General features: G+C 49.8%; 1 protein-coding gene across 1 annotated transcript; it reads left to right on the top strand.

The window, feature by feature from the left end:
• Nucleotides 1-261: 261 nt before the first annotated feature.
• On the top strand, nucleotides 262-10984 carry LOC126996367 (adhesive plaque matrix protein-like). The gene is made up of 10 exons (XM_050856738.1): nucleotides 262-347; nucleotides 8301-8541; nucleotides 8621-8712; nucleotides 9040-9282; nucleotides 9449-9632; nucleotides 9679-9807; nucleotides 9888-10019; nucleotides 10126-10263; nucleotides 10369-10585; nucleotides 10719-10984. The coding sequence occupies exons 1-10, from the start codon at nucleotides 262-264 to the stop codon at nucleotides 10982-10984; spliced, it is 1728 nt and encodes a 575-aa protein (XP_050712695.1).
• The last annotated feature ends 570 nt before the right edge of the window (nucleotides 10985-11554 follow it).

The raw sequence follows: 11554 nt of genomic DNA, 5'->3' as shown, positions 1-11554 counted from the left end.
TGTGTTAGTGCAGGTGGCGTATCACATCAACATCTTGCCTCGCCTGAAGGGGAAGAAAGTGATGCCGTCCGGTCGGCGACCGTCTCCTCGGTCCAGGTCTCGCGGCTCGAGGATGGCCGAGAGACCGGCGGCGGCTAGGGCCCGGTAGATGACGACGTTGAGAGCTGCGTGGCGGGGCAGTCTACCGGGGTTCCTGTGGCAGGACAGGCTATGATAGCTCATAGCATCGGACATTGCCCCACAGCTGCAGTGGTGAGGTTGATGGACGTGCGTGCCCAACCTCAGGGCGACGCTCACGAGGACCGCCTCGTCGGGCAAAAGGAGGCCAAGGACCTCGACCGGGTCGGGTGAGAGTCAAGCCCTGCTGTGTGGTGCTGCGGCGGCGAGGAGGCGCGCACGGTCGACCTGGTGTGTGTGTGTGTGTGCGTGTGTGTGTGTGTGTGTGTGTGTACCATTTTCCTTCTCTTTAGGTCGGCTAATGCTGCCAAACCCATTCAAAACACACACACACACACACACACACACAAACAAACACACACACACACACACACACACACACACACACACACACACACACACACACACACACACAATGCACACACACACACACACACACACACACACACACACACACACACACACACACACACACACACACACACACACACACACACACACACACACACACACACACACACACACACACACACGAACAAACATCATTATCCTGTTAATCAAAATCATCAAACGTAATGAACAAACACATTAAACATTATTAATTGTATTGTTTTTAATTTATGTGTGTGTGTGTGTGTGTAATTCACCACGACCTGATCACGAGTTGGACTCGTAATCGCCAGGAGGTACCCTGCCGACATGAGCAAATGCTCTTTATCGTCGATCTATGGGTAATGCCAGGACCTCACACACCCCATACCCCTTGTTCAAGGGGGGGAGAGTATACACTCCTAGTCAACGGAAAGAATCCGGCCTCAGCGGGCTTCAGTCGCCGCCCTGTCAGACCGTGAAGCCTGGCAGAGCAGCGCTCTAGCCACTTACGCCACGGAGCGTGTGTGTGTGTGTGTGTGTGTGTGTGTGTGTGTGTGTGTGTGTGTGTGTGTGTGTGTGTGTGTGTGTGATTGTGTGTGTGTCTGGTCTGCTGCGGGTCTCTCTCGAGACAGCCAGCCTTTCCCCTACGGAAGAGCACAGAGCTCATAGTACCGATCTCTGGGTACGACTGAGACCACTCAAACACAACACACCGCGACAACGAGGTCACAACTCCTTGCCTGACGTCGCGTACCTACTCACTGCTAGGTGAACAGGGGCTACACGTGAAAGAAGATAAACCCAACTTATCTTCACCCGACCGGGGAATCGAGCCCCGGTCCTTCTGGTTGTGAGGCAGACCATCTATCCACTGAGCTACCGGCCGTACCGGCCGCGGGTGTGTGTGTGTGTGTGTGTGTGTGTGTGTGTGTGTGTGTGTGTGTGTGTGTGTGTGTGTTTCCTAAAGCTACCAGCGCACACACACACACACACACACACGATAAATTAATCCATACAAGGAAAGGTTTCCCGGCGCCGGGGATCGAACCCGCGACGAGCGAGACGGGGGAGCCACTCCTTAACCAGTCTGCCAAAGAGGTACCCCACTCGCAGAGTGAGTTATGAGAGGCTCGCCCATCAGGCAAGTCGCTCTACTACAGGAGGAAGAGGAGGAGGAGGAGGAGGAGAAGGAGGAGGAGGAGGAGGAGGAGGAGGATGAGGAGGAGGAGGAGGAAGACTTGGAAGGGAGAAAAAATATGAAGGTAGGGAGGGAGTAAAGGATGGAGGAGTGAAAAAAAAGATGAAAGGAAAGGAAAAATTGACGAAGCGAAGGAAGGAGGGAGAAGAGGCAAGGGGAGGAAAGAGAACGTGAAGTGAGGAGAGAGCGAAAAGAGAAAAATCACAGTCTCAGGGAGATAACAAATCACATTCAACGTCCATGACTCCTTTGATGCGCACACACACACACACACACACACACACACACACACACACACACACACACACACACACACACACCACTAGATCCTCACGGGGTCAAGACGTGTCACTTGGCGCTCCCCATAGCAGCCACGGGGTCAGTGTGTTGACCCTTTTCTTTTTCTTTCTTTTCTTTTCTCTTTCTTCTCCTTGCTCCTCATTCCCCGCCCTTCCCATTGTTTTCAAGGTACTCATTATTACAAAGAACACTAGTGAAATGTTGTGACACTGTACAGACATACAGTGAGTGCAGTGGTTAGTGGTGCTGGAAGGGTAGTGAGACTGTGTCGCCAACACAACACCGAGGACACGCTCAAGCTCCGGAGGACGAAATCACCCAGCAGCTGATGAAGGTCAGTTCAGGTGGCAGGCAGTGAGGCAGCCTCGTTACTCAGGTCTGGAGCAAGATGTGCAGTAACTACATCAACTCTGTGCAGTTGTTCCGATAAACCGGCCAGCAACCACCACCTGTGTCTCGCCGGCCCATGCTTAGCACTTCCTTACTAAGCCTGGGTATCCTGAGTGACCTCCAGATACTGCCCGCCTGCATCCCTCTGGGACCAGTCACCTGAAACCAGCATCCTACCTGAGGATTAACAGCGCACTGACCTCACCGCCATCTGGAAGAATCCGCCCAGCACCACCCCACTGCACTCCATCCCACCCAACCCCTGCCATCACCCCTACCATTCTCAGATACAAGTCTGTCCCCCTATTTGCCGGCCCCTTCTCTTGTTGTACTGGTTCTCGTTAGCGAAATTTATTTAAATGTATTTATAAAATGTAAATTTTCAACCAGACGGCTGCCGTATACCTGAATAAACCGTATATTATTATTATTATTATTATTATTATTATTATTATTATTATTATTATTATTATTATTATTATTGTTACACACACACACACACACACACACACACACACACACACACACACACACACACACACACACACACACACACACACACACACACACACAGAAAGGAAGAAAGAAGAAGAGCAGAGAGGGAGAGAGGAGAGAGAGAGAGAGAGAGAGAGAGAGAGAGAGAGGAGGAGAGAGAGAGAGAGAGAGAGAGAGAGAGAGAGAGAGAGAGAGAGAGATAGAGAATCAAAGTAGAATCAAAGTAGCTAATATATCTTTCTGCTTTCTCGAATAAATTTCATTAACTACAAAAACAAGAAGAGGAAAAAGAAGAAGAAAAAAAAGAACAACAACAACAACAACAACAACAACAACAACAACAACAACAACAACAACAACAACAACAACGGCGGTGTGTTCCAAGTTTGTGTTCAAGTGTTTACCTGTGCGCGGCTCCTCCAATCAAGGCAGGTGACACGTGACCCGGGATGAGGAGGAGAGGGGAAGGAGGAGAAGGTATTTTCTTTTTCTAAAACACTTCATTGATTTTTCACACGTTGATCAAGAAAGTGCTCTCTCTCTCTCTCTCTCTCTCTCTCTCTCTCTCTCTCTCTCTCTCTCTCTCTCTCTCTCTCTCTCTCTCTCTCTCTCTCTCTCTCTCTCTCTCTCTCTCTCTCTCTCTCTCTCTCTCTCTCTCTCTCTCTCTCTCTCTCTCTCTCTCTCTCTCTCTGATGTTTTCTTCATTTTATCTTTAATTTGTTTTTTATCCTTATAGTGAACACGTGAATATACACCTTGTCTCTCTGTCTGTCTGTCTGTCTGTCTGTCTGTCTGCGTTTCTCTATCTGTGCATGTGCCTGCGTGTGTGTGTGTGTGTCTGTCTGCCTGTCTATCAGTCTGCCTGTACTAAGTTCTATTCCGCTCAACCTCATACCTAGCCACTGAGGTGAGGTACGCAAAAGTCAACCCTAAGTAGAGTAAAGGGTCTCTCACACATTCCCGGTCCCGGTCGCGACCGTCCCCGATAACTCCAGATAAGCCGATCGGGGCCTGACCGCCGACCAAATAGGCAATAATCCCCGGCGGCTTACCGCCGGTCTGCCTGCGGGTAGACCGGCGACCATAGACGATTTTCGATTTCTCCGACCGGCTACTGCAGCAGGTCAGTCGGCAGTCGACCGTCAGCCCACCGGCGACAGACCGTCGGTCTACCGGCGGCAGACCTGCACATCGAGGAGCAAACAAGTTCGTTGCCACACCCAGTTGGAAGGGTATATAAACGCCCGTCCAGGTCCTCTTTGCTGCAAGTGTTGCAGTGTTGCCTCGTAGATTCCGCATTGGAGTCAGCTCCGACACCTGTTGACGCCACCGTCCAAGGGCACAATGCATTCAAGCTAGAAATCGAGCTAATAGGGTACTGGGATTTGTTTCAAGGAGCGTAAGCAACAGAAGCCCCGAAGTCTTCCTCAAACTATATTTAGCATTAGTTAGACCTCATCTTGACTATGCGGTTCAGTTCTGGTCACCCTACTATAGAATGGATATCAAAATGTTAGAATCGGTGCAGAGGAGGATGACTAAGATGATTCAGGGGTTGAGAAACTTGCCATACGAGGAAAGACTCAAACAGTTAAACTTGCATTCTCTAAAAAGGCGAAGGGTGAGTGGAGACATGATCGAGGTTTATAAATGGATGAAGGGCTTTAATAAGGGAGACATTCATAAGGTTTTGTTGGTAAGAGAACCGGGTACGACACGAAGTAACGGGTTTAAACTGGATAAATTCAGATTCAACAGGGACATAGGCAAAAATTGGTTTACTAACAGGGTGGTGGTTGAGTGGAATAAACACTTAGCAGTCATGTGGTGAGTGCCAATACAATTGTCACATTCAAAAATAGACTAGATAAATTCATGGACAGCGATGTTAGGTGGGGTTAGATACACGGAGCTTAGGGTTAAAGGAGCTGCCTCGTACAGGCCTACCGGCCTCTTGCAGACTCCTGCGTTCTTATGTTCTTATGTTCACCTACCACCAGCTACAACTTCAACACCCATTCATTCACCCATCTATATAAATCAGCTAACCAGTCATTCAGTCATCTATAACTCAGCCATCCAACAATTCAGACATCAGCCATCTATAATCCAGCCATCCAGGGGAGGCGGTGGCTGAGTCGTCAGGGGGCAGTGGCTGAGTCGTCAAAGTAACGGCCTCGTGTTCAGGAGGACGCGAGTTCAATCCGCTTGGTGCCACCAAGCTGGGATTTTCAGCCGCCGCCGAGTGGCTTAAAACTACCCACATGCTGTCCAGAAGACCACCTATCAACCCGGACTCTAGATTCTAGGATCAAAGATGAGCTCTGGGAGGGCAGCATGAGCCAATGCAAGATGGCGCCACTATAAACACTCGCCTGCGCCAGAACGGGCTGGGCCGACCATCAGGACCTACCGGAAAGAAGCCTTGGACCGACCATCAGGATCCACCGGAAGAAGCCTACCGGCGCAATAGGCTGCAATGTAAAAAAAAAAAAAAAAAAAAATTTATAAACCACCCACTCAGCCATTCAGAACACTTGCTCCTTGTACCCACTCAACTAACTCCTTCTCTGTGAATAGTTGATTTTATTTCGCTCCCGCAGATCATTTAGTGATGGTGTAATCTGGTCTACCCATGAGTTGATCTTCAAGGGTCTTCCAATAGCTGTGGGCTTGTTGGTTGGGTTTAGAGACGCGTGCCGGGCGGTTTTATATGTTTATAATAAACAGATTTATACCTAAATTCATTCGTGTGCATAAATCTCTCTCTCTCTCTCTCTCTCTCTCTCTCTCTCTCTCTCTCTCTCTCTCTCTCTCTCTCTCTCTCTCTCTCTCTCTCTCTCTCTCTCTCTCTCTTTCTCTCTCTCTCTCTCTCTCTCTCTCTCTCTCTCTCTCTCTCTCTCTCTCTCTCTCTATCTCTCTCTCTCTCTCTCTCTCTCTCTCTCTCTCTCTCTCTCTCTCTCTCTCTCTCTCTCTCTCTCTCTCTCTCTCTCTCTCTCTCTCTATATATATATATATATATATATATATATATATATTATATATATATATATATAGACATACCACACTAGGAAAAAAGAAAGAAATATAGTAAGTACTTTCGTATATTACATCTTCAGACTAAAGTTAGTCTGAAGATGTAATATATGCTACTATTTTCTTTCATCTACATAATAATATATAGCTATATATATATATATATATATATATATATATATATATATATATATATATATATATATATATATATATATATATATATATATATATATATATATATATATATATATATATATATATATATATATATATATATATCTTTCTATTTTTCTCTCTTCACCCATTCCTCTTCCTCCTTTTTTCATCTCCTCTCTTCATCCTCGCTCCTACCTGTTCCTCCTCGTCTTCCTCCTTCCTCCTTGCTAATCCCCAGGTCAGACACAGGTGTTCCTCGCGGTCTACAGCCGGTCTACCGCCGGTCTGCCGACGGTCTGCCGTGGTGTCGGCGGTTGACCGCCGGTCGACCGGCGACATTTTTCGACACCGCCGATCGACCGGGCGCATCGCCGATATCTTTGAAAATTTTAAAGTTGACCGGCGGTGGTCGGCTGCGTCTACGGTCCTCAGGGACGACCGGCATTGACCGGCAGTCTGCCGCCGACAATCCCCGATCTTACAACCGATCGACCGGCGACCGGCTTATCGGGAATCATCGGGGACGGTCGCGACCGGGACCGGGAATGTGTGAGAGCCCCTTAACCATCGTGGGTCCTTCATCGTCACGGCACTTATCGCCACAACAGAACACTGACGCAAGAAACATGTATGAACTCATTAGGCCACACTCTTGGGGTGAGCGAAGACAGGGAGAGAGGAAAGGAGGAGGGAGACAGAGGGAGGAAGGGAGACTTGCGGCAACGGCAGGCAGGGAGCGAGCGAGCTTGGAACAGACAGGATGAGGCCTGACGCAGAAAGTTGTGGCGCTGCTGGCGAGGAAGAGGGAATTAGAGGGAGGAGAAGTAAGGAACAGATTAAAGAAGGAAAGGAAGAGGAAGGAAGAGGAGGTGGAGATAAGGAAGAAGAATAGATAGAAAGAGGAAATGAGGTGAATGACAGGAAGAAAAAGAAGAAGAGGAGACAGAGAGAAAGAGTATAGCTAGGAAGAGGGAAGGAGGAGGAGAAGGAAGGAACATAATAAAGGACGGAGAATGGATAGAAAGAGGAAGAACAGGGAGCATACAAGGGAAAGAATAAAGCAGAGGAGGAGACATGGAGAAAGAGGAAAATAAGGAGGATGAAATAAGAAGGAGGAGAAGGAAGCAACATAATAAAGAAAGAAAGGAGACGAAGGGAGGAGGAGGAGATGGAGATACGGAGGAGATGATGGAAAGAAATGGCTGATGAAAAGAGGAAGATAATGAGGAACTGAGAAGAGAAGGAACAACACCAGCAACAACAACAACAACAACAAAAACAACAACAACAACAACAATAACAGCTACAACAGCTCCACCACCACCACCCACACCACTACCACCACCAACAACAACAACAGCAAGGTTATGTCTCGTACTTTCTGTGTGCCGAGGCGAGGCGACGGATGCTGGAAAGATAGAAAAAAGGTAATAAAGAAATAAATACAGAGAAAAGAGAAAAATCCCTCATACAATAATGAAGATGAAGAGGTGTTGAAGATAGAATGAGGGCTTTGAGGTGGTGGTGGTGGGGGGAGAGTGATGGTGGTGGTGATAGAGATGATAGTGGTTGTGATGCTGGTGGTAGTTAGACGGTGGCTGATATGGTGCTTTTAGCGATGGTGGTGGTGATGGTGGCGATGATAGTGGTGGTGTTGACGATTATGGTAGTTAGACAATGGCTGATGTGGTGCTTTTAGCGATCGTGGTGGTGATGGTGGTGATGATGGTGGTGGTGTTGACAATGATGGTAGTGAGACAATGGCTGATGTGGGGCTGTTAGTGATGGTGGTGGTGATAGAAATATAAATCGTGGTGGTAATGGTAAAGGTGATGATGGTCGTGGTGGTTTGGCAGCAGCAGAGGTGGTGGTGGTGGTGATGGCAGAAGGGAAGGCATTGGTAGCGATGGTGAAGGAGGTGGTTATGGTGGTGGTGGTGATGGTGTAGGTAATTGCAGAGTAGGTAAAGGCAGTGGTGGTGGTGGTGGTGGTGGTGGTGGTGGTGATGATGATGATGATGATGACGGTGATACAGAAGTAGACACCGATATCCAGAACCACTGATTTTGAGAACCAGGAGAGAACTATAATGACGAGAATATCTTTGAAAACACGAGCAGATATATAACATAAAATGGTCAGCACAGGTGCTCCCACTCCCAGTGTCCGTCAGGTGTTCCCAGTCATGTCCAGTGTCCCTCAAGTATTCCCAGTCAAGCCCAGTGTCCCTCAGGTGTTCCCCGTCAAGCCCAGTGTCCCTCAGGTGTTACCAGTCAAGCCACGTGTCCCTCAAGTGTTCCCAGTCAAGCCCAGTGTTCCTCAGGTGTTCCCAGTCAAGCCCAGTGTTCCTCAGGTGTTCCCCAGTCAAGCCCAGTGTTCCTCAGGTGTTCCCAGTCAAGACCAGTGTTCCTCAGGTGTTCCCAGTCAAGCCCAGTGTTCCCAGTCGAGCTCAGTGTCCCTGAAGTGTTCCCAGTTAGGTCCAGTGTCCCTCAGGTGTTCCCAGTGAAGCCCAGTGTTCCTCAGGTGTTCCCGGTCAACCCCAGTGTCCCTCAGGTGTTCCCAGTCAAGCCCAGTGTCCCTGAAGTGTTCCCAGATTAGGTCCACTGTCCCTCAGGTGTTCCCAGTCCAGTCCAGTGTCCCTCAGGTGTTCCCAGTCAAGCTCAATGTCCCAGAAGTGTTCCCAGTCAAGCCCGGCCCTCAAATTGTTCCAATCCCAATGTAAGGGTGTTTTCCCAGTCAAGCCCAGTGTTTCTCAGGTGTTCCCAGTCAAGCACAGTGTCCCTGAAATGTTCCCAGTTAGGTCCAGTGTCCTCAGGTGTTCCCAGTCATGCTCAGTGTCCTGAGGTGTTCCCAGTCATGTCAGTGTTCTCAGGTGTTCCCAGTCAAACCCAGTGTCCCTCATGGGTTCCCAGTCAAGCCAGTGTCCCTGAGGTGTTCCCAATCATGTCAGTGTTCCTCAGAGTGTTCCCAGTCAGACCCAGTGTCCTTCAAGTGTTCCCAGTCAAGCCTAGTGTCCCTCAGGTGTTCCCAGACAAACCTAGTGTCCATCAGGTGTTCACAGTCAAGTCTAGTGTCCCTGAGGTGTTCCCAGTCAAGCACAGTGTCCCTCAGGTGTTCCCAGCCAAGCCTAATGTCCACCAGGTGTTCCCAGTTAGGTCTAGTGTCCTCAGGTGTTTCCAATCAAGCCTAGTGTCCATCAGGTGTTCTAGTCCAAGCCTAGTGTCCACCAAGTTTTCCCAGTCAAGTCCAGTGTCCCTCAGGTTTTCCCAGTCAAGCCCAGTGTTCCTCAGGTGTTCCCAGTCAAGCCCAGTGTTTCCTCAGGTGTTCCCAGTCAAGACCAGTGTTCCTCAGGTGTTCCCAGTCAAGCCCAGTGTTCCCAGTCAAGCTCAGTGTCCCTGAAGTGTTCCCAGTTAGGTCCAGTGTCCCTCAGGTGTTCCCAGTTAAGCCCAGTGTTCCTCAGGTGTTCCCGTTCAACCCCAGTGTCCCTCAGGTGTTCCCCAGTCAAGCCCAGTGTCCCTGAAGTGTTCCCAGTTAGGTCCAATGTCCTTCAGGTGTTCCCAGTCAAGTCCAGTGTCCCTCAGGTGTTTCCAGTCCAGCTCAATGTCCCAGAAGTGTTCCCAGTCAAGCCCAGTGCCCCTCAGGTGTTCCCAGTCAAGCCCAATGTCCCTGAGGTGTTCCCAGTCAGCCCAGTGTTTCTCAGGTGTTCCCAGTCAAGCACAGTGTCCCTGAAATGTTCCCAGTTAGGTCCAGTGTCCCTCAGGTGTTCCCAGTCATGTTCAGTGTCCCTGAGGTGTTCCCAGTCATGTCCAGTGTTCCTCAGGTGTTCCCAGTCAAACCAGTGTCCCTCATGGGTTCCCAGTCAAGCCCAGTGTCCCTGAGGTGTTCCAATCATGTCAGTGTTCCTCAGGTGTTTCCCAGTCAGACCCAGTGTCCTTCAAGTGTTCCCAGTCAAGCCTAGTATCCCTCAGGTGTTCCCAGACAAGCCTAGTGTCCATCAGGTGTTCACAGTCAAGTCTAGTGTCCCTGAGGTGTTCCCAGTCAAGCGCAGTGTCCCTCAGGTGTTCCCAGCCAACCTAATGTCCACCAGGTGTTCCCAGTTAAGTCTAGTGTCCCTCAGGTGTTTCCAGTCAAGCCTAGTATCCATCAGGTGTTCCCTAGTCAAGCCTAGTGTCCACCAAGTTTTTTCCCAGTCAAGTCCAGTGTCCTCAGGTTTTCCCAGTCAAGCCCAGTGTGTCCCTCAGGTGTTCCCAGTCAAGCCCAGTGTCCTCAGGTGTCCAGTCAAGTCCAGTATCCCTCAGGTGTTCCAGTCAAGTCAGTGTTCCTCAGGTGTTCTAGTCAAGCCTAGTGTCCTTCAGGTGTTCCCAGTCAAACCAGTGTCCCTCAGGTTCTCAGTCAAGCCTAGTGTCCCTCAAGTGTTCCCAGTCAAGTCCAGTGTCCCTCAGGTGTTCCCCAGTCCAAGTCCAGTGTCCCTCAGGTGTTCCCAGTCAAGCCTAGTATCCATCAGGTGTTCGCAGTCAAGCCGTCTGTCTTCGTGTTCCCAGTCAAGCCCAGTGTCCCTCAGGTGTTCACAGTGAAGCCTAGTGTCCCTCAGGTGTTCCCAGTCAGTCCAGTGTCCCTCTGGTGTTCCCAGTAGAGCCTAGTGTACCTGAGGGGTTCCCAGTCAGTCCACTGTCCCTCAGGCGTTCCCATTCAAGTCCAGTGTCCCTAGAGGTGTTCCCAGTCAAGTCAGTGTCCTTCAGGAGTTCCCAGTCAAGCCCAGTGTCCCTGAGGTGTTCCCCAGTCAAGGCCAGTGTCCCTGAGGTGTTTAGTCAAGCCCAGTGTCCCTCAGGAATTCTCAGTCAAGCCCAGTGTCCCTGAGATGTTCTCAGTCAAGCCCAGTGTCCCTGAGGTGTTCCCAGTCAAGCCCAGTGTCCTAGGTGGTCCCAGTCCAAACCCAGTGTCCCTGAGGTGGTCCCAGTCAGGTCCAGTGTTCCTCTGGAGTTCCCAGTCACGCCCAGTGTCCCTCAGGTGTTCCCAGTCAAGCCCAGTGTCCCTCAGGCGTTCCCAGGCAAGCCCAGTGTCCCTCAGGTGTTACCAATCAAGCCCAGTTTCCCTCAGGTGTTCCCAGTCAAGCCCAGTGTCCCTGAGGTGTTACCATTCAAGGCCAGTGTCCCTCAGGTGTTACCAGTAAAGCCCAGAGTCCCTCAGGGGTTACCAGTCAAGCCGTTTCCCTAAGGTGTTCCTAGTCAAGCCCAGTTTCCCGCAGGTGTTCCCAGTCAAGTCCAATTTCCCGCAGGTGTACCCATTCAAGCCAAGTTATCACATTTAAAAAGTGCCCCAGTTTTCTCCACTTTCGCCATATTTCCCTTAGAATCCCAGTTTAACCCAGTTCCCAAAGTAACCTAATTTACCCCAGTTTTCCCAAGAGCGCCCCAGTTTATCATTTTC

The sequence above is a fragment of the Eriocheir sinensis genome, chromosome 10, assembly GCF_024679095.1.
Source record: "Eriocheir sinensis breed Jianghai 21 chromosome 10, ASM2467909v1, whole genome shotgun sequence".
NCBI lineage: Eukaryota > Metazoa > Arthropoda > Malacostraca > Decapoda > Varunidae > Eriocheir > Eriocheir sinensis.
The sequence above is the reverse complement of the archived record's forward strand: the minus strand, read 5'-3'. Positions and strand labels throughout refer to the sequence as shown.

Bases quoted from the DNA above. Each gene is read 5' to 3' on its own strand.
- LOC126996367 (XM_050856738.1), top strand. From the start codon at position 262: ATGGACGTGCGTGCCCAACCTCAGGGCGACGCTCACGAGGACCGCCTC. The intron at 348-8,300 runs GTGAGAGTCAAG...AGTGTCCGTCAG, and splicing joins AAGGACCTCGACCGGGTCGG to GTGTTCCCAGTCATGTCCAG. The intron at 10,264-10,368 runs GTATCCATCAGG...TGTGTCCCTCAG, and splicing joins GGTGTTTCCAGTCAAGCCTA to GTGTTCCCAGTCAAGCCCAG.